The sequence below is a fragment of the Aulostomus chinensis genome, chromosome 23 (genome assembly GCF_037954235.1).
Source record: "Aulostomus chinensis isolate RoL2024-O1b breed Wild chromosome 23, RoL_Achi_v1.0, whole genome shotgun sequence".
NCBI classification, from domain to species: Eukaryota; Metazoa; Chordata; class Actinopteri; order Syngnathiformes; family Aulostomidae; genus Aulostomus; species Aulostomus chinensis.
In genome coordinates, this window is record NC_141342.1 from 14,079,959 (window position 1) to 14,106,954 (window position 26,996).

General features: G+C 41.6%; 1 protein-coding gene across 1 annotated transcript in view; it reads right to left on the bottom strand.

Moving 5' to 3' along the window:
* Nucleotides 1–9,404: 9,404 nt before the first annotated feature.
* Nucleotides 9,405–26,996, bottom strand: part of LOC147239690 (rho-related GTP-binding protein RhoN-like) — a 29,757-nt gene continuing 12,165 nt past the window's right edge. The window contains exons 3-5 of the mRNA XM_086194529.1: nucleotides 17,487–17,596; nucleotides 13,529–13,663; nucleotides 9,405–10,376 (exon numbers count right to left, since the gene is read on the bottom strand). Coding sequence (XP_086050655.1) covers nucleotides 10,122–10,376; nucleotides 13,529–13,663; nucleotides 17,487–17,596 — 500 coding nt within the window. The 3' untranslated portion in view covers nucleotides 9,405–10,121. The remainder of the gene's footprint in view (nucleotides 10,377–13,528; nucleotides 13,664–17,486; nucleotides 17,597–26,996) is intronic.

A 26,996-nucleotide genomic window follows, 5' to 3' on the forward strand; every position in this document is an offset into this window, starting at 1 on the left:
TCATCTTTGCTCTCGAGTGTTTCCACAGTTCTGTTGTTTGCAAATCCTCGCTCCATGCCTGCTGCTCTCTGGTCATGGTGGAAAAGCCTGTAGCTCTTCCTCAACATGCAGCAACAGAGTTCTCTTGAATAATTGAACAGCCAGAATGCGGGAATAAAATGAGAGAGAGGAGATTTACAGGAACCAAACCGAACGGGGGCAAAAGAAAGTAGCCGTTGCTGTTCGGTCGGGGCCTCGGTGTGACCTCGAGAAGGGAGAAGACTCGTCAGAGCAGGCCGTGTTCCTAACAGCTGTGTTGTCTAAAATCCCTCCGTAACGGTGACGGCGGTCAGCCTGCATGTAAGGGTCAGTTCAAATATTGACAACAACCAGAGGAAAACCTTGCTCATCAGTCTGAAGCCCCAAAAATATGTCTTAGTACAACAAATGAAAAAAAAAATTAGTGAATAAACGAAAAGGCAAAGTTTCTTCCAGAATTTTTCTCAGTACAAATACTTCCAAAAAAAAAAGTTAAAAAAAAAATACCGTTTAGTGCTGGTTTGCTGCTTTTCTGGGAGCTTCACTAATTAAAAAATGCAGCTACACCCATGTTAAATGCAATAATACAGCAAATTCCTCCCTTTAGATGATGTGATATGGTGCTGTATTTGTAGTTCTTTCACATAAAGTAGTTTTTGGAGAGCTCAACAAAAGGATTTCTGTTCTTTTCGTGAATGCGTTACTCCAACTCATTTTTGAGGGAATTCATTGAATTGATAGTTTATTTCATGGTGAGAGCGATGACCAAACGAGATGACGGCATACAGGACTTGTAAACTTGGAGCTTTCAGCATATTTCTGTTTAGGAGATTGCGGGGTGGGTAGGAAGAGGTTAATAAGGGGGGCGGGGGTCTCCACCTCTAGTTGGCAGCCACCCCTATCCAGTGAGTCCCCACTTACTTTTGGTCTGTCTGTCATTTTGCTAGAATTAGTGTGCAGAACCAAAGGAACCGTATTTTCCTGTCCTTCCTCTCTTGGTCCAGCGACCCCTGACTTGTCTCTCTTTGCATTTCAGGAAACCTTAATTTATCACCGTTTAATCTTCCACGCACACAAAAAGTACACGAATAAGGACAACGGTGTAAAAAAAAACATAGTTGTCAGGAAGTGGTCCCACACAGCTCGTCTCACTGGAAATCCAGTTGGTGTGAGCTTTTTAGCCTCCATCCTGTCCTCACCAGCCTCCATCCATCTTTATCTTCTATATTTTATTGCAGGATTCGTTTTCTGGGGCCAAACTCAGTACAGTTTATTAAAGTGGAGAATCCAAACTTTGCGGGAAAGATTCCAGCTTCGTACCGTTTGAACATTATCTCTTCAATATAAGATCTGCTTGTTATAGTTCCAGAGGTTTCTCCCATCGGCGTCCACAGACATCAATTTGTAACAAAGTAATTATTTCTTTGGCTGGAATGGATTTTTTTTTTTCTCTTCTGCTTTAATGCTCGGATCCATTCATAATTTCAGCTCTTCCTCTGCCGGTTGTTCATTCACTTGAGTATTCATGCACATGGAGTCTGGACAACATGTATGGGAACGTAGCACCTGAATAATGTATGTTCCCTACTTGTCGCGCGAACTCTCATAAGATGTGACGTCACTGGAACAAGCGGCGCTATCGTCGCGTGTGAATCTTATTAGCAGAACCACAGCAAACCGGAATATTCAAATGACAAAGATGCAGCAGAAAAGATGTTGACCCCCTGAAGGCAACTCTCCAATTTTTTCCTAGCACGATGAGCTTGAAGACACGAGTGACTGATTGCATCATCACATCGTTCCCATATAGATGTTAGCTGGATGGTGATGATATCTGATTTTTTTTTGTTGCTCTTTTATGTTAATTTTAGGGGGATAATTTCCCTCCAGACACATTAAAATACATTATCTCAGATAAACTCAACCAGAATGACTCCCCCCCCCCCCTCCAAAAAAAAAAAAGTGGCACATTTGACTTTTACCCCTTCAAATCAACATCAATAACTGTTTTCCTGATCATGTCAGTGACATCTGCTCGGCGTGTACGAGCTCTGCCCGGACTGTCTCTCTCCACTGCGGGCCAAAACCAGGTGGCTGAGAAGCGAGAGCGGGAAACAGTGAAGTCAGCATGTTTCCTCCGAGGCCTTTCTCAGTGCCAGATGTGTGGTGCCAGACGCCAAAGTGCCAGGACGCTGCTCGCTTTCTTCCAGTCAGCTGATTTTTTATTTATTTTTTCCTTTTCCCAGTGCTGAGCTCCAGCAGGGCGTATATTCAGTTGCTCTCAATGGAGGCTGGGATACGAGCCTGACAATGAGGAAGACACTCGCTCAGTTTTCTTGACGATACAATCAACGGATTTGTTTCCCCGAGTGTTTTGTTTAATGAAGACACAAGCGACGGTGACACTGGGAGACACCCATCCTGATTGTTATCAGGCAAACAGAACGGCCCGTTATTCATAGATGTGTTGGCGCTGAAAATTAGAGAAGCGTTTACAGCGTTGGAATCACAAAGTGGCCGTTTCACCTCATCAGTACCCGGAGCATTACGTCCACAAGTGTGCATGAGGAGAAGCTAATATGTGATGAATACATTATCAAGAAACGTGTCCCGCGCTTCTTCCTGATCGCAATCTGACCAAAAAAATGGTATAAAAGAAGCTTTAGCACTGAAAATAAAAGAGGATTTCCGCTCTCTCAGCGCTACACTTCCCCATAAGATAATACAAATGTATAAATACAGTGTTTAAAAGCTTAAAGGTCATTTTGTATTGCATAACTGTCATTTCCAATACAGACACAATTTTTGCCCACAGGACATTCTTGCTCTACTGTAAAGCAGTAGAACGAGTTTCCCTCTCAGTTCCGTAACCCTGACTTACTGTTTCTACTCTAAAAGTTAGGAGAAGCCCACCAGAGGAAAATATTTTAGCTCTCTCCTTCCATTTCTGTATTTTTGACCAAATTTAATTGGATAGTAGGATTTTCTTTTAAAGGTTTTTCAGTACTCAGAATAAAAAATGTTGACCTGTTTTTTCCGCGGCACCAACATAAAAATCGTTGGGATTTTTCATGAGTTGGTTTGGAGTTATTTAGACAGAAGAATGTGGCTTTAAGGTCGCACGAGGTTGTCAAAATTCATCCTCCAGGCATTTGACGTCTGCATCGGATTTAAAAAAACCGCAAATACTTCAGTAAAATAGTTGTCAAGCCAACACAAAGGCATCTTGTCAACCTGCTGGTGGTGCCAGAAGGGAAGGAAGGAGATCAGCAAAGATCACAACGCTCCTTTGCAGTTGTAATTCCTGTCCAGCCACGTCCATGTCTGAGCGTAGAGAGACCAGGGACTCGCTCACGTAAATAGAATTTGTTGGTGCCAACTGACTGAGTTGTAGCTGCACGTGCAGATCTGTTTTGTTGTTGTTGTTGTTGTAAAAACTAGGTTGTTTCTTCTCGTGTCTCTTAGCCCCAGACCGGCCTGCACTATCCCACCGTGGATGACGGTTGTGTTCAAACGTCACAGGAGGGAAATTAGCAACAACAACAACAACAACAACAACAACAACAACAACAAAAACCAACTGCTCGGCCATCTGGAATGTTTCGGTGCGCTTGTTTGTTTGTGAAGCTGCACATCTGTGTGCGTGTGTGCAAACGTGTACGAGCAGATTGGCATTTTGCTGCAAACACCTGGGGGCAGTAATGTAACCCCCAGCTACACTCAGCATAAACAGAAGGGTTGTTTCTGTTTGCAAAAGTGACATAAGAACATGTGTTTAATCTCAATGGGGGGGGGGGGGGCAACGATGGTCACAAACTGTGTGAGGAGAGGAAGTAAAAGTGGAAGACAGAAATGTATTGAGATGTTTGATTGGACGCGGGAAAACCAATGCCAACCTGATGAAGAATGCTGACATCACGCCGCTGGAATCTTGAGATGCATTCACAAACCCGGCGTCGACTAAACATCACTTTCATTGTTTTACTTTCATTTTAGATTTTAATTCATTTTATAGCTTTTTTTTTTCCAAGGCTACGATCATTGTCATCATTATTATTATTATTATTATTATTATTGTTCTTAACATCTGGCAGACCAAATTGAGCCCCATGTTCTAATTTTGGCAGCCCCCCTTCAAAGGTTTGCCGATCAACACAAACGTTACACGCAAACAATTTTTACAATCAACTAATTTATCACGCAGGTTTTATTGAGTTGTCAGCCGAGCAAAAACGTTGATTTGGGCTCTTTAGAGAAGCGATTTATGACTTGTAAGAGGCCAGACAGAAAAAGGAAAAAGTCAAGTAATTGAGAAACTGACAGAATTTCGATATAATTGATCAAATTCGAAGTTTCTTTCCACTCACGTGTCTCTGTTTGTGTGTTAGCATCGTCCTCAGGGTGAGGGGAATGTTGAGAAGTCAGCTTTAGCATGTTAGCAAGACAAACGCTAGAAGACAAGAAGGAGCCGACCTTCTTGTCTTCTAGCGTCGTCATCTTACGCATCGCAGGTTCACAGTTCTAGTTTTGAAATCGCCACTGTGTTGCTTTGGTAACCGTTTGCTCAGCTACTTCCGTTGACGCCCGTGTTTGATGTGTTCGTGCTAACGGGACATCACGCGTCCACGTGCGCTCTGCCGCTGTGAATAATGCGTCTTCCCGGTGACCCCAACTGCTCTCACAGTTTGCTGCTGAGATTCTCATTAACTTCTCGCCTGAAGCCTTTCCGAGTATTTTAACAGCTTTTCTTTTTGTGTGTGTGTGTGTGTGCTCACACCCCTTCGGCCACAACCCAAACCCTGTCGCACAAGTGTTGCTTCAACAACATCCTTAAAGTCAGGTCATGAAGGAGGATCTGAGAACCAGCTGGATCCGTGCAACCCCATTACTCGCAGAACGAAGGATGCTTGATAGTGTTTTTTTGGGAAGCCAGGCCCTCTGGTGTGTTTACTAGTAACATTTGCAAGAGTTCCTCCACGGAGGAAATGTAATTTCAAGAAACACCGAACCCCCCCCCCCCCCCCACACACACACACACACACCCCTCCAAATTTGCTGCCTTCCTTGTTGCACAGAAGAGAGAACAGCAGAGGAGGAGCAGCCCGAGCCCTCCTGGACACAGGGCACATATATTTTTAATCTGCTCAATTTTACATACTATTTAAATGGGTGTTGAATTTTTAATGATTCACAATCTCCCACTGACACGACAACCATTATCCTAGCATTACCATTGTATTGCTCCTGTTGGGTGGTTGATGCTTGTTCCCAACCTTATTTCCCTTAATCTCCTTTCCTTGTGAGGTTGAAAGCGAGGGTTTGAGTAACACTGAACTGGTAATAGAGCGGCGCTGTCAGCCATCTTCTCCCGTCAGAGCATTAGTGTAGTTTTATGGCTACAGACACTGTGCAAGCAGGAAAGGCATTAAAGATGCAGCAGGGTTGAGCCTCGATGGTCACTGATCAGTGCTGCTTTATAGCGGGATTCAAATGAAAAAAATGCACCTCCTGGAAATTGTGTTTGTGTCAAGATGACGATGCATAGAATCATTATAATAATAGTGATAACGTAGGAAAATCAGTACATCTGAAGGGGTTGAAGTTGAATTGGCTCAAAACTGCGTCAGCAAAATAATAAATGTTACACGTCCTTAAAGCGATACTCCACCTATGAAGTGCATTTTAATATACAAGTACTCACGTGCACTGTAGGTGTCTTGGTGTAACACTGAAAATTTTCCCTCCTGTAAGATTTCTTTGCGATTTCAAAATGCAGAAAGAGTCAGCCATGTTGAGTTAGCTTGAAGCTAATGGGAGCTTAGGGCTAACGACAACTCCAGCATTAAAACAGCGGTAAAATTGCCTCAAAATGTCTCCTTACAATCTCTCAAGGGCATCATCCAGTATCATGCACATCTGCTTTATTCATGCTTCGATTGGAGCTAAACAAAAACAGCAATCAAGCTAATCCGGGGCTCCTTCATGGTAGCACCGAGCGACACCAGCTGGAGCAGTCCGTTGACCTAAATTGCTCGTTGGTGGTGGCACAGAACTGGAGATGTTTTTTTTTCGTTTTTTTTTGTTCAGGTCAGTCTGTTTGCTCAAACGTGTTTGTGAATCACTGTGCATACGACTAGACTGATGGAACCAAGTCGCCTCCATTATTTCCTCCATTTAAACCAGCCCATGCGAATATAAACTAACTACACACGTTATATCCAATGAAAGCATCTAAAACAGAAAAGCTGACTATTGTCCATGTGGGATTCTCATGAACATTATCTCTATTTTCCCATTTCTCATTCGTTTTTCAACACGTCAAATTATTTCAGCTGCTTCTTTTCCCTCTCTCACGCAGCGCTGACAAATTGCTGTAAAGCACAAGTTGTATGTTCCGCACTCACTCGCCGGTTGCTGCTCTGCTGTCTTGTGTCATTGAGGCTGCAAGGACAAGAGGGATGAACGTTTGCTAAATGTGTTCGCTCGCTTCAGCAGGAAGGCTCAAAGATTGCAAAGTGACATCTTTCACATTCTCTGTAACTGTCAACAAACATTCCTTGGGACCAAAGCAGAAGCTGACCCACTGCCTGCAGGCTCACGCTTTTTGCTTTTTTTTTTTTTTTTGTACCACTTGTGATTGTACTGGACTTTCACAGAGCTGCTGGAGCCGGAATGCAGATCTAAAACGGTCTCAATTCTGAGTGCAGCACAAATGAGGTCCTATTATGTTGGCAGCGCAGCCACTGTAGCTAGCAGGCCTGTTCTTTCCGTGATAGACAATAACATAAACTAGTATTTAACACACCGTGTTGCCAATGAACGAACGCGACCGAGAATTATTCATGAGTCTGACCAGCTATTATCAGCAGCTCCAGCTGATTTCATTACTATGCAGACTCTGTCACGCTCTGTATCTATATGCTGGATTGTTGCTTTTCCATCCGTGTGCACGTCCACTCTCCTCTGGACTGGAGGTCTGCACCGGTCTTGCCTGAGGCATCGTGGCGGGGGGGGGGGGGGGGGGGCGTGAGGGGGGGGGGGGGGGTTTGGAGGTTGACCTCGCACTCCCTGCATGGCAACATGGCAGAGATGCTGTGAAATGTCACTTTGCTCACAGGGGCAGTGAGATGCTGCTGGGCCTTCGCGGTGGTTAGTGGGAACAAGAGTCACAGTTAAAGGTCACAATGCAAGACTCATGAATAACATCCACAACAGCTGTATTCATACAGTAGGACATTATAGATAATATATCATGTTGCAGGATGGCAGGATGAAAATGGTTTTTGTGATTGCTGTACCGATTCTTCTTTTTTTTGGAGGGGGGGGTGCATTTTTACACTTTACATTTCAGAGAAGAAAATCTATCACTTCCAACACAACATATACTGTAGAGAGTTGGCTGCCTTTCAAGAGCAATCACTCCAATGATTCCCTCAGAGGAGGACTCGGGAAATGTCACCCAGAGATGCAACAGCTCCGCACCGCATTGCAAATCGCAAAAAAAAAAAAAAGAAGCCTCTAAAATTCTTGATAATTCTCCTCATATTCGAACTACTTCACATAACAGAAGCTGCTCTGCTCTGGTTTTAAGAGTCATAAAGTGAGCAATGCTCGGCTACCTTGCAGCTAATCTATCACAGCTGTTCCGGAGCTATTAACAGGTTGGACAGGTGTAATTTTAGTTTAGTTATTTATCGCGCAAAGGACAGAGGCCGTTCATTATTCATCGCCCCCTAGCAACAGTTATATTTTAGAGCTAGACAACGTAAATTTGACACTTTATATTATGAGGATGATAGAAAAAGATTAAAACAAACTGAATCGAAGTCTCGGAGAGTCTTAAAGCTAATTCGGTAATGGCTCACACTGTACTAAAAATATCTACCCGCAGTCACTACAAGCTGCAGGCACTGCTACCAAGTTAACACATCTCATCATTCATTTTCTGTGTGTATTAAATTCAACAAACGCTCTTTTGTTCAGCATATAAATCCCACTTTTATTTGTTGGAGAAAAACTACGCTGCACGTTTAGAAATTGTACTTTTAGACGTATGATAAAAGACCAAACACTTCCTGTAACACTGGAAAGGTGTGTCTTTTATTTTTTCCTATTTCAAACAACACTTCAAACCAACTGACTACATTCGACATGTATGTGATTGACAGCTCATTCAAAAGTAGAGCGTTTTGGTGTAAAATGGCCCCTGGTACTTTATTCTTAGAACCCATCATTAACTTGTTTTCATTAAACATGAGGCGGTAACTAAATTTAACCTTAATTCGACCAACCACCCGTTGCATTCTAGATGACACTCCCATGGCTTTTTCCACATTTTTTTTGGAAGAATTATTCTCACGAACATTTGTTTACGTACAAAAAAATACGAGAAACCCATATTGAAATTAACCAGCTCGCACTTGAGTAACATTTATGATGGCTGTGTAGTGTGGTAGCACGTAAAGATGTATTAAAATAAATCAATATCACCCAAATAAGATTCTTTTTTCCAAGTCAATCCCAGATGGACCACATGACTCTAAAATTCAGGTGCTTGTAAAGCAAATTTCCCAAATTTATCTTGCTTTATTTATTTTTCAAAAAATTTCCAGGCCTGGAAACTACTTTTTTTTTCTTTTTTCTTTTAAGTCGATGACTTTTCCAGGTTTTCATGACCGTCTGAATCCTGGTAGATTCTAATTATTACCTTTAGATTTATTTTCCCTGTAAAACCCACTTGTGTTGTTGGTAATCTGATTGCACGTTGTTGCAGAAAGGCTCGACAAATGCATAAGGAATATTTATGATCTCTGCCGGGGAGCTTATATTTTTTAGTTTTCACAAGATTACACCAAATATAGCAGGCTGGTTTTAATAAAAGAGGTTGCCGGGGTGAGAGATGAGCCAAGATCAAGGGGCAGATCCTTTAACTTTGCACATAAGGCATGTATTTGGGTATTTTCATTAATCTCTGAGGAAATATTTCATTGAACCTTTGTGAAAATATTGCAGGCATATTTCAGTAGCAGATTTGTATATCATAAAAAGTGGCTTTTGGCCTGGGCAGAGGTCTCCCCCCTCTGTGCGTGCGCTCTCTTCTCCTTATTCTATCTTGTTCTGTGATATTGATTCTGTTTGGAAACTTTTCTATAGGCGAATTGTTAAATCTCCCCCAACTGTGGAAGCTTTTTCAAAGAGAAATGATCTCCGCTTCCTCAGAGAAAATGTTCAGAGCTAAAAACTACTCTTCTCTCTGCTCCAATAAACTGAAACACAAGGGCGGGCAACTGTAGCCAAGATGAAAATATAATGAATCAACGACGTCCCCTTGATACATGAAAGCATGAACACGCCAAAATAATGGCTAAATTAATTTGTTACATATCAAAGATGTTCACACTCAGTAGGGCATGTTATTTTTTATTTCATTATCACATGTACAATATAATATCCACCATCCTCTGAGTTCCTAGTGTGGGTTATTAGAACAATATTAATTTCACAAGTATTATGAAGTGAAGGGTTATTTAGATTTTATTTTCTTAAATATTAAAAGCACTTGTGGTTTTAAGAAAATGTGTGTCATCTCAGCCCAAGTGTTTTGTTTTCATTTTTTCTTCTTTTTTTTTTTTTTGTCTGTCCAGATTTCGGTATGATATGAAGTGGTACAGCGAGTTCATTCCCCAACATTTACAGAACAGTTTGCGTGCATTTTATTGTGCTTCATTTATACTTGAAGAGACATCTCACAACAAGAATACAACATAATGCAGATCTGGACCAGCACTGTCACTGCTGGTGACCTTTCAAACTGATATTTCTCTTATTTTCTGTCCTTTTGCTAACTAGCTGTTTGACCACGTCATCCGAATATTTCCGAAAAAAAGAAAACTTTCGTCTGCCTCCCCTGATGAGCCACAACAGGAAATAAAGATGGACAGAAACTTGCTCAAAGAACTCCACAGGCTCTTGTTCGTTGTTGTTTTCCTTGCATTGTCCTTTAACGCAGTGCAAAGGCCTGACAGAATTCACCAATAAGTTAAGTTCATGTGTGGAACGGTTCTCGCCCATCAGCACACAGTTGTCAGGCTGCTGTTCCAGCTCTACATTAGCACGCAGCTTTTGGCCCGGTCCTTTCTGATAGCGGGCGGGTGCTCGTGAATCTCAGTCCGAGGTGGCTGCTGGGAGACCCGCTTGAGGCCGCGACGTGAACCAGCACGTTTGAGTTGAGGCCGATGGATGCGGGACACAGATGCGAGGGTGGTGATGTGGAAAACATCACGGACGCTGTTCTCCGAGTACTTGGAGGTACACTCCGTGTAAGCCACGGCACCGATCTGCCTCGCCAAATGAGCGCCCTGAAAACACAAAGACATATAGAATATGGTTCAAAGAGGACGGACGAGCGAACAAATTAGACTGAGAGAACGACAGCAGCTAAACATACCGTTCATGGGGGTTGTGTTCCTCGCACACAGTGTTGGCCTCCCTGCTGCATGCCTATGTGCTGTTCTGTTCTACCATGCAGGTATCGGGTCTCAGTGTTGCTGGGGCTCTTAAATGTAATAAGCCCTCTGTTGCTAGTTAAAACATCGCTGACGGGGGGACTGAACCAAAACAAAGAAGCTGCAGGCTGTAAAAACACTGAGCTGAAAGACACTAAACTGCTCCGCAGAGCTGGGTGATAATTCTCAACAGGGTCTCCTACCCACCGGCCAAAAAAAAAAAAAAATTACACATCCAGGTTTAATTGGCATTTAGTCAAACAACCCTGCGGTAGACACAGGGATTTATCGACTCTGGCTTTGATCGGCACTCACCAGAACATTTGTGGCCGGCTTCCCGGCTCCGCTGTCAACAAAATACAGTGCACGGAGGAAATGGAAGCTTTTCGCGTTCACCGATAACCAGAAAATTCTCATCCCCACGCAATGGGAACGGGATCAATCGTTGTTTGTTTTTTTTAAAGGCAGGTTTAAGTAGTTTTTTTTTGGGGGGGGGGCGAAGACACGTACGCCGATGTGTGCAGTCAGAAGAGTCCACGTATTCCTCACACTGAGCTCTCCTTCCACATTAGTCGTGGTCATTACATTCAGTATTGCAGCTTTAAAGTTTATTAATAATTTATACGGCTTCAGTTTGAGTTTGTAGTTCAAAGGCAGGTGATTTGCCGAGAGAGCAAATTGTGTTAGAGGACGAGGGTCATGTGATGAAAAACGCTGCTTTTTATATCCTTAAACCCTCACGAACCCCATGAAATACTTCAAATGTCATGTAATTCAATTTCATAAAGCATCTTAACAACATAAGATTTAGCGAGCATTTGTGCAGACACAGAGTGCAACCCACTTTTGAAATGTAGTCTGTGTATGTCATTAATACCATTTGTTAGGTTATATTAGGTTATCTTTGCTTTGGTGGATATCAGACCTCTGCGGTTGGTCATGTGAACTCAAACCTCCCCAATTAAGAGCCTAAAGTCTCAGAAGCATGAGGGCAACCAATGATCCTGAACAGGGACATGAAATATTCAAGGCTGTGAATATCTGTGGGACTGTAAAGCTTATTCCAAGTAGTGTCATCTTAACGCTGAGCTGCAGGGTGAACTTGTATATGAGGGTTTTTATTGCCTCCAACAACAACTGCCTGTGTGTTCAGGTGGGAGTCTTCAGTGGCGTCACTCCTCTTGTTCATCTTACGCCTGTCTCACTATTTCTTCCAGAAGTTTGTTCTCAGTCAGATTATCAGTAAGACTATCAAGCTGTGCAATATTAGCATTTCTCTATAAAAGCAACGCTGGAGCGTTTGCATTAATGGAGACGTTCGGTGTATTTGTGTTGCATTCTTATCCCCCAGGTAGACACACAATTCATGTGTGGTTCATTCTAGTGTCGGCACTTCCTATGGGATAATGTTAGCTTCTTGCAATACACCCTTTTGATTAGGACTTTGATTCGCAGTATGATTTTAAAAAATGCTTCTTTTTTCCATCTAACTGATTGCGTATGACCACATTGCTGTCAACCTCCTGACCACAAAGGGACTGTGTACTTTATTTTTTTGTTTAACGGCTCTCTCACACAATACCAAGTTGCCAAACGACGCAAATTATTCCCCGTCAAATGTTCCAACAGCCCTTTTTTCACTGTTGATTGCTCTCTGTAATATGTTTGAGCAAGGTAAACACGACACGCAGTGGGAGTGATTATTTTTCATGTAAGAGCTGCTCCGGAAAGCCACAGATGAGTGTCAAAGTTGCATCGTATTTTTCTGCTTTCACAAATAAATTTGAAAAGCTCAAAATTAAAACTACGGGATCACGGAAGCCTTCATTTATGAGCAGCCGCTGAGTCTGACGAGGCAATGTTTTATTCACATTAAATTAGACGTATTGATTAATGAGTGTTATATATAATTGGAATCTGATGAAAAAGCCACTTGTAACGTTAGCTACTGTTAACCTGCTACTGTTGCTGCTGTGAGATGTGTCACAGGAACAACAGAAGCTGATTTTACATCGCGGCCTTGTTCTGTAAATACAAGTACAAAGGTGGTTACGAAACAGCATGAAATGAGAGTTTACAAAGTCATAATTTGATCTTTTCCTTCCAGTAACATTGGGACATTCAAGAACAACTGCGGGATTCTAGCATTTAAACCCTGTTCAAGTTAGCCGAAGGCAAAACCAGAGGTCAGTTGCTCACTAAAAATTAAGTTGATTAGCATGCTGAGCCATGTTATAGAGTTATAACGTGGCAAAAAGAGAATTGATGCCATCGACAGGTGAATAAAATGAAACACGCCTTGGGTAACATTATAGCTTTTCTCAGTTTGAACATTGTTTGAGACATCCAGGTGTCATGCAAGTACACGACTCAAAGAAAATACCGGATATCTTGACATGTATCTAACAAGGAAATATTACACAATGTACCTTTAAAGCGTTTTCTGGATTTGGATTTAAATTCACGCTTACAGTAGATCGATGAACCAATTTTGATGCCATTACTGACAGGGCAGTGAAGGCTGATACCTCCGCTTCATGGCAGAAATGACAAAATATTAATTTGCAGACGAAAGGCTGCCAAGAGGGATTCACAATTCACATTTACATGAAAATAGGCTATTAAAATGTATGCATGCATTCATTCAGTGTTCATTGCTCCAAGACACAAACAAAACAATTGTCTTATCGCACATCCTGCTGTTTGTCTCCTTCTTTGTTCAGTCCCAGCTCTTTCATACTCTGTGTTTCCATATTTGTTTAAGGTATGATCTGCAGCAAATGCCATTCTCAGAATTTATTTTCAGAAGTTCTGTTTGTGTGCACGGGGGGGGGGGGGGGGGGGCAAATAAATAGGTAAATCAGTTGCGTTATTATAGTCAAATAAAAATCACTGCAGCGAGAAATTACAGAGGATGTACATAAAATACAATATGTCAAATATATTCTTTTATAAATCCTGTTTCTGTGAACAGAGTTAAGGGGGATTTTCTCTGCCCTCCTCACCTGTTCGTGGGTGACGGGAATGAGTCGGTGTTTGGACAGCTCCCTCATGACGTTGAGATCCGTCCTCATGTCCAACTTGCAGCCGACCAGTACCACTTTGGCATTAGGGCAGAACTCCTGCGTCTCACCCTGCCACTGTGTACAGACCAAGAGACGAACGCATATCAGTGCAAAGGTTCCTTTTCAATTAAATGTTTAACCTGGAAACTCACACAAACATCTGTGGGCCTTAATCTGCTGCTACAAGCAGTCATCTGGGGAAAAACCCAAGAACAAAATCTGCAGAGATTTGCTCCACGAGAGCTTTAGTGAAGTCGGTCGCTGATGCTCAGCCTGCGGGCAGCGTTCCAGTTGCTCCCAAAGGTGTTAGATGACGCTGGGGTGACGGCTCGGACTGTGAGGTCCAATTAATTTCTTCCACAGTGAACTTGGACAGGCATTTTTCGAAACCTCTACTTTTCTTTTTTTGTTTTGTTTAAACAGATGCAAGTTTTCTCCCTCCCCCCCTAAAAACATTGCCACAAAGTTTGTTAATTTGCAGTAACATTTGATTCTGCAGCATTATGAGTTCTCTTAATTGGAAGTAAGTGGCCCTCACCCAAACCAGAGTAATAGGCCCAGTAATGAGGGAGGAGGGTCACAATTTCTGCTTGTTTAGATAATGAACAGCTGCTTCATGTCATGACAAATTTAAAGGTACAGTTTGTAAGATTTCTAGCAAAGTCTTGTATCCTGTATGGTCCCAAACAGCTGCTTACTGATTTCAACAGACTGTATCTGCAATTTCCCTCTTTCAGTCACGACTCAAAGCTTACAACGAGAGGAGAGTTTTAGAATATAAATAAAATAGTAAACCGAGAGCTTCAACTTCAAGTCCATGACAAGGAAGTTAGCATCTCATAACGTCTTCAGATAGGTATGGCCACTCCTGCTTTTTGGCAATATGCAGGCCCCCTATTGGTTTGGAAGGTCACATATGAGGTCCTGGTTCCTCTCTGCTTCACAAACTACATTCCAGGGCACAGAGGTCCTTAATAAGGTGTCAAGGTGGTTGTGTTTTAACTTAGCATCTTGGTTGGTTTTTTTTTTGTCTGTTTCTTTTTGCTCATCTTTCAGTAGGATGAAACAAAAACGATTTTTTTTAATAAAAGTTGGAAGACATTTTGCGGCAGATCCATTTAACATCACCTAAAAATGTATTTCTTTCTTTCTTTTACATGACCCTTTACAGAAGCTTCTAGTTTTGTTTCATCGCTTTGAAGGAAATGGCAAGAAAATTGCTTCCCCCCCCCCCCCCGATTGAAAAATGTTTTCACAAACAACATTCTGACAATAATGACTTCATAACCTGCAGCCATTAACAGCAAATATATTATAACGCACAAGAAAGAGCTTTTAATTCAAACTGTCATCCTGATGTAGATCTGAAAGATGCAGAACCACAAATAGTGCGGTCTTTACAGAGTCTTTTTATTTGTGCGTGTTGATATTGCAGTGATATTTTTAAAGAGACTCGAGAAATGGCCAAACACCAAATCAGCCCTGTGTATTTTTTCTTACTTGACATCGCGGCAGGGTGAAACACAGCCTAAACAAAGACAAACACTGCAGTATGTCCGTTATGCCGGGGTAGATTTGCTGCACGTTACTTCTTTAAATATTCACATGATGTGACAGTCATGAGACACGGAAAGTGGACTCACAAGACCACATAAAGATAGACAAGGTACCAACAAAACAATATGGCTTCTCTGTAACTCTGTGATGCTCATAAATGGTGTGAGAAAACAGAAACGACGACAACACTCCACAGACCACAGACATTTTGTTTTGCTCTCTATCTCTCAGAAATTCCTTTCATTATCTCCTCACACCATGTCACTGGCAAACCACTTTCAGCTTTGCTCCATTTGTTCGCGCTTACAAGGGGATCATTTCTGCCAGCGTCGCGGCTGTTACGGGCTCCAGCTTGTTGTGCTGTTGTGCAGAGTGAGCTGTCACCTTTCAATAGGCCTCTTTGCCGAACACTGTGCAGCTCGTGAATAGCAGCAATTTAGATGAGTCACAAAGAACCCATGGGAAGAGAGGCTTATTGTTTGTGTTAATGTTAGGAATCGGTGAGAGTTTTGTCCTGGATAAAGAGCAGAATGCGGACTGTTGCAGCTGAGAGGCAAAGAATGAAACTGAAGGCTGTTTATTGTCCAAAACTTTATAAGACAATTGATTTTATGTCCAAAGTGTGCCTAAGAGCTTGTGAAAACACAAACGCAGCACATACTTGTATTTAATCCAACAACAGATGTGTAACTTTTAGCCAATACTTTATTAACTGTCAAGTTGGATTTTTGATACCCGTAGAATATAACATCACATGATTAAATGTTAGATTTTGTGTTTTCAAACTTGGCTATCATTAACTCGCCTGACTCCACCTCCTCCAACTGAGAGTTGGGTGGATTAGTATGAAATATTGTGCAGACATTCTTTAGAGGATGAATCCCACCGACTTTGGTGATCACCTCACCCACAACACCTGGAGGTTGTGGTTTGACATCAGTGATGAGCCATTAAATGTAGTCAAAACACTGCACTCCATTTCCTCTTCAGTCATTTCCTCAGCAGTTTGTCAATCCAACACGCTGATTCATGGTAGGTCCATTAGCAGGTTAGCATGCTAAAACAATGAACATGGGATTAAATGATACACTCAATTACAACATTGTGTGGGTGAATAGTCAAATCTGACTGGCTGCTGGGTGTCCATTAACCCGATACCTGTTAAGTAGTTCCAGGCAAACTGTCTGCTCACCTTCTAAATTAATACACTAGCTACTGTATGTGTAACCATAGCAACAGGGAGACAGTCAACGCCATATACAGCTTTTTGCCAGTAATGAGTTACTTCAGCATTTCTCTTGACCTGCAGTAAATGGAGGATATATCAATCATCCACTGCTCGGCAAACATAATTCACCATTTCCTTTTTATATGCGTCTTAGCATGCAAGTGATAGCATTTAACGGAAAGCATCGCTGTGCCTGTGTAACACTTCACCGATTCGCTTTGCGTCCATAGACTCGTGCTCAGATTCAAGAACATGACAAAATAAATTGAAACGAGACCTAAAACATTCAACATTTGAATTCGGCTAAAAGTTGTATAGAAGTTCTTTTGTGGAGGATCCAAACCTGAATAAAATCTCTCTCAAAATGTCACTCTGGCATCTTGTGCACGCATTGTGACGTCAATATCTATCCACCACTATCGCTAAGGTCATCCCCTGAGGTCAAAGTTCAAGTTAGTTCACAAGTGGACACCCCACCCCCCCACCCCCCCAATAGATTCAGGAATTTGTCCACCATACAAGATATGTGGTTTTTGTGTTGCCCGGACGATGTCACAATGAGTGATGAGTAATGTCCAGCGGGTCAAAGGACGTCCTGCTGAATGCTCCAATGCACTTCATGTTTAACATTCCTTGTGTTCTTTGATGGGGAAGAAATGTAATTTAGCAACATATAAAATTCAGTTTTCACTTTTTTTTTTATTCTAATATCCAAATTAATCTTCTGAAACAGCTTGAAACTTTAGCCAAATGTCATTCAAATACAGGAGAAGCACTTCTAAGGGCTTATTTCATGCAGGCTAGGAAATATTTGCAGTGTTTTTGGGTAACAGTAGAGGTGTCGGGTGTGAAGAAATAAGCTATATTAATAAGGAACTTTGGCTATACAGTCAGTACTTGTCAAATGGATGTACTGTACCCTGGTTTTGATCTTTAAGGGGGGTTATTTGACAATAAAACAAATAAACAAAGGCAGAATATCTCTAGCCTTAAACGATGTCCTGATTCTGTTGTTCAGGCAGGAGACAAAATGCGCCTCAAACCCTAAAATATAATTTAAAATGAAAAAAGGAAAAATCAGAACCAATTGACTCTTGTTAATGTGTCACTGACCTTTTTCAGCACGCTGTCGAGAGTCTCCGGACGACTGATATCAAAGCAGATGAGTACAGCATCAGAGTCAGGATATGCCAAAGGCCTCACGTTGTCATAGTAGGCCGAACCTGTGGGTGAAGAACACACACACACACACACACACACACACACACACACACACACACACACACACACAATAAATATTTCTTAGTGGATAATTTAGTTATTTTGCTCCAGAATGTGTCATTGCTGAGCACCTTTAGCAGGAATAACTAGGATTAAACGCAATTACGATGAAATAAACCACTCAGCAGATGACAATGAGTGGGTGTAATTCATGCTTTTGGAAATGAGCGTGCTCATCTCATCCACTCGCAACCTCCGGACAAGTGACAGCCGTATAATGAACGGCTAACACAAAGCATCACCTGGTATTTTGAGAATGGCATTTTTCCGGGGGCCCGGGTGAATTTGAGCATTGTGACCTGGGCAAAGTGATAACATTCCCTCTCCATTTACCTCTTAGTCTCCGACACTACATGCTTTTGTTGCCAAGCACGGAGCTTTGGAAACCCCAACAATAACACGTTCCACTGAAAATAACAGCAGAACCCGACCGACCGACTCTCAGCCACCGTGACACAACATTGAAACACACTTCATCATGTTTTCTCGTTGGTAAGATGAATACTCTTCAAGTATAACCCAAATTTAATGATAGAAAGCGATAAAGAACTCTCTCAAGCAAGCATAAACTGATTTCTTATTTAGCCAAATAGGTTTTAATGAATTATTAGCAGTAATAGGCATCATATAAACTTTTAAAACAAAGTTCATATGCGCTAAAATACAGCTATCAGCATATAAAAGGACATTTACAGCAAAAAGCAATTGTAACTTTTCTTATAAACAAATAATAGTTGTGACAGTAGTTGTTACAATTCCAACTCCATCATAAATTTAAAATGTATTTATTAAATTGGTATTTTGCATTGACTTATGGCATCATTTTATGACTTGTCCTTTAGTTATCATATACTTAAATGTATCTACTGTGTGATTTCTGCTAATTTGCTAACTTCTCAAATCATGCACATACTTCACCCATACTAGCTTGTTATATCACAGCAGTAAATAAAACCTGGATAATAATCATTGAATAATGACCGTGGTTTTCAAATTTACAAAATATTTCAAGATGAATGAATCCCCTGTTAAACTAGATTATCTACCTACCTACACACACACACACACAGACACACACACACACACACACACAAAATTAGAGGGTGAAATGTTTCCTCAAGAGATTTGGAAAACAACAATGTATTATCTTCTTTTTTAGCTATCAAGTCATGTCAAATTTCAATTACACAGCACACTTGGAGGCTAACACACGTGTACAATATAATTGCAAAACAGGAATTATAAAAGCGTCTGCATTATTTGTTTGTTTGTTTGTTTGTAATCGAGCCCCAAGAGCATATCACGTGTGAGGCTGTGGTCAAAATAGTCCAAGTGAAACACACCACTTTTTTTTTTCTTTTTTGTCCCTCAGACTAATTCTTCTCCTGGGTTTCACATGTGAAACACACACACACACACACACACACACACACACACACACACACACACACACACACACACACACAAACACTATCTCACTTTCACGTTTGAGGTTTGGCATTTTAGGAGAGCAGATTATGTTTTATCCCCTGAGAACAAGGATGATTCATTCAGTACCGGGTGAAGGGAGCACAGGGGGAGAGGAAGGGAGGAAGGGAGGAAGGGAGGAAGAGAGGAAGCGAGCTCAACGTGAACCACCGTCGGTCAGCTTCCCGCTTTGTCTCAACACTTGTTGAACATGAAATCAAAACACGTCAAAAATAAAAAGAGTCACAACTTTTTATGCTACTGATAAAATACTGCTGGCCGGTGGGATGAGGCGCCGTAAAATAAGTCGTTTGCAGAGCTGCTTCGTCAGCACTTGTCCAAGTACTGCGGTCCTACATGGAGTTCAGTAGTGCAGAGTTATGCGTTTTGGTTAGCCGCTATCATTCAAAGTTCTTCCAAAGATCGCAAACAAACAAATCCTACATTTGACCAAAGTTGAGTTATAGAGACAAATGTCCCTGGGAGGAGGGAAAGGAAAATCTCCACTTTTTACTTCAGTATGCAAGTGCCGCTCACTCCTGAATCCATCGTCACACAGATATGTTTACCCCCCCCCCCCAAAATGCTTTTTCTATCACCTCTTATCACATGATCAAAGTTCAATACTTATGTCATGGCATGGAGTTATCTCCATGACAACAGTGTAAATATCATCTGCCGAGGAGGACAGAAAGGAACGAAGAAAAAAGTGTGTGTGTGGGGGGGTGGACTTTGATTGCTTTAGTGGGATTTTTGTGCATAAGCTTTTGTTTGTGCCGTCACTTTCTCTTCTCAGTAAAACCTCCAAAGCAAACAACGAGGGTTCTCTTAGATTAAGCAAAGAAAAATTGGTTAAAAAAAAAATTTAAAAAATCAACATATCAGAATGGATTTAACGTAAAGAAACTCAAGTATCCCATGCTCTTCGTTATTTTCCCCAGCAGAAATAAAGCAGCTGGTGATTTACAGTCCCTTATAAAGGTTGCATTCAACATGTCAGGCAAATTAGCACGTAAACGCTAAATAAAACTGATTTATAAGCGCTATCCATGGTGCTGAGGATGCGGTGCACACTGAGCCAGGGGAAGAAAAATGTCCAGCTGGCAGGCAGGTAACTGTCAGATTGTTTAGTCGCAGGACTGTTGAGCTGATTATCAATGATACAGCTGCTTATTGTTCTGCCAAGTCTTTCTTTCAGTCTTCGGCAACCTTCAGCTTTTCCTCTCTTCGGTGTTTCCAAACACAGATTCCTGCCAAAGCCAGCTTTGATTTAAAGTCTCAATAACTCAGGCTATCAAAGACTTATGATTTGTGTTCTACAGCAACAAAACAGACGAAGCAGTACAGATGTTTTTCGCACTTACCAAGCTTTAAGACGAGCCCGACGTGAGCACTCAGAGGCGTCCTCAGTCTCCAGCCTCAGGGTGTAAACTCCCCTGAAAGTGGGATTTGGGAACATTCTGAGGTCTAAGGTCTAAAATATTGACAATTGAACACCGTTTTTTTGCCGTGAATGTTTTTTTTTTTTTTTTATCTGTGTCATCAGCGATATTGTGACAAGTGTGTCCATGCTACGTGTTGTCTTTTTTGTGACATTGAATAAAAGCGCGAGCACAACGATGGCATAGTTTGCTGACAGCTAGTTTTTGGGGATCCTGCTAATAAACTTGAATCCTAACCTAAGTCGTAACCCTAAAATTGACATGGTGTTCTCACAAAGGAGCCAAGTCCTCACTGAAACATGTAAGCCCCTCCCCCGTGCACACCCTCACAACAGACCGCCAGCGAGTCTCAAGGTTCCATGATGTCAACTAAAATCCCCGTTCTGCGCTGGTTCCGCGGCTAATGTGTATTGATCTGTGAGCTTTTTTGATCCTCTCAGGGATCTGTAGCATGACGCCTCTCATGGGAGGATTCCTGCTGTTCCGCTGAAGCACAAAGAATCTTCATCCCATCTGTCGCTGTCTTAAAACCTTCTGATCGGAAATAAACTCATCAAAGACTCCTCAGCTGGGTGAATTTAGTTATCTCCGTGGACATTATCAGAGCCTTTCCCAGTCTACTTTTGATTTTTTTTTCTTCCTACAATAAAGAATGCCAAAGCAAAACGTTTCTAGAAACAGGAGCTTCAGGAGAAATAAGGACAGTTTCATGAAAAATCGTGTGTGTGTGTGTGTGTGTGTGTGTTTGTATGTGTGTGTGTGTGCGCGCCATGTTTTTGACATCTGATGCTCAAAAAAGCTGTGTTCCCTTTCCTCTCCTGTCTGTTCGCCAGCTCTTGTAAACGTGTCCTCTTCTAATTTTATGTAATCCACTTGCATGCCACTTCAAACACATTGAATTGCCTTGTTGTTGCAAGGTGCTGTACAAATAAACCTCCCTGCAAGACCCAATATTACTCATTGACACATGAAACTGAATAAAACAACCTAAAATCAAACTGCTGTAAGCGAATTATGAGCTGAAAACAACCCTAGTTCAGATTTTATGAAAATTTTTAAGCACTTCAAGACCAGCTAAAAACCTTCAATGGTCCGAAGGGAAGCTGTAAAAGAACAGATTAAGATGACCAAAAATGGAAAAACACCATAAATTTCATATCTTTTGGATAATTAGATCCAGCTTTTCTGCAGTCTTGTAATTAAAGAAAGCCTTGAAACTTGATGGAAAGATTTCCCAACTTTAGTCGCCGCAGTGTGCTGGAGTGACTGTGTTCCTCCAACCTCTGATCTATTGCTTGGACAATTTTTCACTGCAGGAAGGCAGTATAAGTCATATCTTGCATCACTGGTGAGACGCAATAAATAAAAGAAGACAGATCCCCTCTTTCTTTACATAAATCGCAAATAACGCCAGTGTGTCAGTAAAGACTGTCCTACAACAGTACTTGGAAACTGGAGGAAACTTAAGAAAGCAGCAAGAGAACAATGAGAGGGGAAAAAGTTACTGGCGCACCATTAGAGGGATGAACACCACCCCTCCGAAAAGTACTCTGTCCTTGTCCAACATGGCGCTCTGTAGAGCTCAACACTGCAGCTCTAGAAGTGACGTGGTATAAGCCGTGACGTCATAACGGCCCGAGGTCGAGTCCCCACGAGCGAGCAGGTAGCGAAAACAATAAAATGAATAAACAAAATCAACCTTTTACTCAAAAAAACTGTTGTTTTTTTTAGAGAGATTTCACCAAAAATGACGCAAATACCCGCAATCCTAACTTGTATCAGGGAAGTCTTTGATTGGTGGAACGCGCTGTTACCATGGAAATGGTTACTCAACTTTCAGGTTTAACGACTTCCCATGATTATTTGTCTGGCCGTTAAAACAAAACAAAAACAACAACAGCAAAAAAACAAAAGACAAACTGATATTTTGATTCACGGACATCGGTGCTAAATTAGCAAGCAACAAGAAAAAGGGTCAGTTGATCAGGAAATACAGTTTCTTGCTGGGTTGGAAACGTTATTTACAAAGCTCACCGAGTGAGTAGTTTCCTTAACGCATATCTGCTCGCTAGCTGACTACAAGAAGAATTTGCTGATACGTCAATGGAGAATTGAATGACAAGCATATTTCCGTAGGCGGGCAGTCACTGTCGGGGTCTGCTCTCAAATTAATTCGGGGTATGACTGCTTGAACTCTGCATTTACTTTTTTGTTTGTTTATGTTATTATTTTTTTCTTTTCTATTTATTCTTTTCTTTTTATTTGTGTATATTCATGTGCTAAACATTCATCTCAGAAGAATATAAGCTTTAATGAAGTCCAATATCTTGATGAAACTATTGAAATTGCACTGCGTAGATTTCTTAATTGGGAATATTCTCTATTCTGCTTTCGATATGTAATCTTGTTAGTGATTTTCAATGCTCTGGAGATATCTACTTCTCTCATTTTGTCAGAACCATAACAAAAATAAAAGAAACCCAAACAACCCTCTGCTGTTGTATTTTTGGAAAATGTCTTTCGTTAGTCAAGCTCAAAGCTGTAGAGTGACTGATAAGAGACAATCACGCTGCACATCAAGTCTTACCGCTCTGCATAATTTCAGAGGAACAAACACACACACGCGCGCGCGCGCACACACGCGTGCATGCACAACACACCTTGAGAAATCATAACTAATCCTCCATTATGACAGCTTCCATCACAGCACGGGTAAAAAAAGCTTGTTTATTTTAAAATCTCATTTGTCCAAGTCATTTCCAAACAAAATATTACCTTTTATGTTTTCATCAGTCTCTGAGGAAACAGCAGTGAAATTCAATGTCATTGATGAATGCATTTTTGGTCCCTTACCTGCACATATAAATGATATATTACTGCCACACGCTCACGCTGTGGGAAAAACACTGACTGTCTACTAAATATCGCTAATGTTTCAACGTATTTTTCATCTCTCTTGTACCTTTTAACTTATTAGAAAATTCATGGTGAAGTCACAACAAGTGATGCTCTTTCGCAGTATTTTTCTTTTCACTGTTCAACAATATGAATTTGTGTACGGCGGTACTTGTTGACACGCATCCTCCTCTGCTTGAGTGCTTGACAAAAAAGCTTGAAAAGCAGCAGGGAGGACGTTGGAGCTGCCCATCACATCAAGAGGCAGACAGTCTTTGCAAAGTTGCCTACCACACATGTTGCACTAAACCAGAAGGCGTCTAAAAGTGGTGCGAGGATAAAATATAATAATTAAGGATATTTATCAGACACTAAAACATTCAAACTAAACAGAAGGCTCCATCCGAGTGATGGATTCCGGCTGATTCTGGCGTATTTCTAACTCGCTAGGCACAGGGGGAGAGCGATGCAAGTTTTGCATGAAATCAGCAGTAATGCTCCCCCCCCCCCCCCATAAAAATAATGACAAGAGGAAACAGACCCTTCCAACTCCTGTTGCGATTTTATATGCCGTCAACTTCAGGGCAGAATCTTACAGAGTTGAGCGGGCGTGAGAATCTGTGATGCAATGGTGTACGTCTCAATTTGTGGAAACAAACGTTTTGCCCTGCTGCTCGTACACCTCAGGCAGGGAGACTTCTCATGGAAAATAGAGATCAAGTTCACCTCAAAAGCTACCAAAATCAACCTCAAGATCCGGTTAATATATTTCCTGCTTCAGTCGGAAGACAGTAAAACCCAGGGTGTTAAAAAGTATACAGAAAAATGTGATGCTACACGTAGAGTTTCCGTCCTTGACAACGCGTCACCGGGAGTCACAGCAGGAACATTACTTACTGCAAAGAGACCCAGACTCGGCACATTTGTTCATCTCCCTCTGTTCAGTCTCTGCCGCTTCCTTTTTCTGTCCCTTTCTTTTCCTTGTCGTCTTTCCCCCTGAACTGGTCGAGGCAGACGGCCTCCCACAAAGAGCCCTGATCTTTATTTTATTTTATTTCCGCTTGTTAAAAGTCAGTTGTTGTGGGTTGTTTTTTTGTTTTGTTTTTCTGTCGCCACTCTCGCAGAAGTGCTTGCTCATGGGAAATCGTTGGCTCTCTTTAAACTCAATTAATTTAAAGAGCATTGTGCTGGATCTGCTCTATTTGCAGTGTCATGAGATAACTTCTGTAATTTTAACTGACAGTACTTCTGAGCATAAAAAAATTCATACAAATCCATCCAATTTAAACATATCTGAAACTGACAGTGATATTCCTGCCACATCAGTTCAGTTTGCTTTTTTTTCTACGATCTAAAGTCAAAACCAACAATCGGTCTTGCTCAGGCTAATATATGATTTTATACATTTTTTTTATAAATTAAAAATTATGCATAAACACTGTAGATAGGAGGTTAGCACTCCTTCCGCTCCTCCAGCCCCTCCAGCCAGCTAAAGTGTCAGGGCTTGAATTGAGGGGTCATTGCCGCATCTTGCATTATAGATTCAGGATCGAGAGGTTCTTAAGTGGTCACATAGACCCTTGAGTGCCCTGTGTGTGAGTGTGTGTGTGTGTGTGTGTGTGTGTGTGTGTGTGTGTGTGTGTGAGTGTGTGTGTGTACTGTGTCTAAACAAAGTGCACTACAAAACCTTCAGTCATTACCTTTTTTTCCCTCCAAGTCATGTAATGTAGCAAGTGAGCCATAATGGGTTTGACCCGCTGACGATCAGACCCTTCCTCCGAGTAGCTGACCACGACACATCTTTCACTCTCAGTGCTGTAACATCGGATTAAATCTCGGGGAGCTTAGAAAACACAAATAAGCATCCGTCTTCACTTGCTCGCATTCAAATCCTGATTACTTTTGTCACGCTGATCCGCCAAAGTGATCTTTCCTTGTTGTTTTTGTCTTTTAAATGCACTCTCTTTCTAATTACATATCAACTAAGAAATAGATCATACCAAAGTGACTTCAGAAGATATGGCAGGGTGCTCTTGTTCTCAGCTGTTGGGCTCTGTTCCCCTCTGTAGCTTGTAGCTACTTAACGTGATTTCAGAGTACGCACAGTTTGCTCCATCCATCCATTCATTTTCTTCCGCTTATGCTGTTAAAGGTTGCGGGGTTCACCCTGGACAGGTCGCCAGTCCATCACAGGGCCACACATATTGACAGACAACCATTCACACTCACAGCCACACCTACAGTCAATTTAGAGTATCAATCAGCCTCGTCCCCTCTTGATGTCTTTGGACTGTGGGAGGAAGCTGGAGTACCAGAGAGAACCCACGCAGGAACAGGAGAACATGCAGACTCACACAGAAAGACCCTTCTTGCCGTGAGGTGACAGTGCTAACCGCTGCACCACCGTGCCGACATTTCAAACATTGCAGAAATAATTTATTTGGAAATCTGACTAATATTCGCTTATTTTTTGGGGGGAGATTTAGACAGCAAAAAAAAAAGTGTATTCCACTTAGTGAGTTACAAAGAGACTCAACATATTGTCCTTCTATCTGCCTCTAAAATACTCTTTAATTACTGAAGGAGTCTGCTTTTTTGTTTTGTTCTGTAGAAGAACAATATGCCAACTTAAAATGTCAATCCTCCATATTTAATTAAATCAGACAAAGCTCTGTATGTGTGTGTTTGTGTGTGTGTGTGTATGCGGGGGTGACTTGATGAATTGCAAGTCTAGCAGTGGATCGTATTCTTTTTGGGGGGAGATATTGAGCATTTTTAGAATACTTACATCCACGGATGCAGTTTGATTGCATGGATTAAACTTTGTGTTATTCTGATCCAAGCAGGCTAAACACTTGCATTAGCAGTCACTCGCTCATTCATTGATTCATTCATTCACTCAAACGTTTTTCTGCTGCAATCAACCCAAACCTGGACCTCTAATCAAGTCATGACAACAAGCAAGAGAACTGTGGATACCAGAAGTGTGTTGTCCTTCATTACAGGAATTGATGAGGCTTAATTCCATCCATGAAAGTCATGACAGGTACTTTAGCAGTGCTTATTAGAATACTTACAGTATAATTTGTCCTTTAAAATACCCAGTTGTAACCCCTTGTTCAGCTGTAGCTTCATTTAAGTACATGCAGGATTCACAATAAAAAAGTTACACTGAGTTCCTGGTGACTTGATAACACGGAGGAGTTAAACTAGCCCTATCGGACAGCTAATGTTGCTAGTGCTAGTCGCCACTGTGTCTTCCTTGGAGCGATCTCAGTTACCCCGCCGGCTGAACGACAGGCCAGAAGGCCCGTGAGACTGAGAACGGTGCTATTGATTTTCAATGTACTCTTGGTCTCTTAATGGGCTGCAGGAGCAGAAGAGGATCAGACCAGGATGTGTGGAGCTCAGGGTAGAACTGTGAAAACCAAGTGACACTCATTTAGCCCTCAGTCTCCTCTCTTTCTCCTACACCAGACTCACTTAAAGCTCAGCTGTCCTCTCAGACACGACATCCTTCTGCCTCTTCACTGTTGCT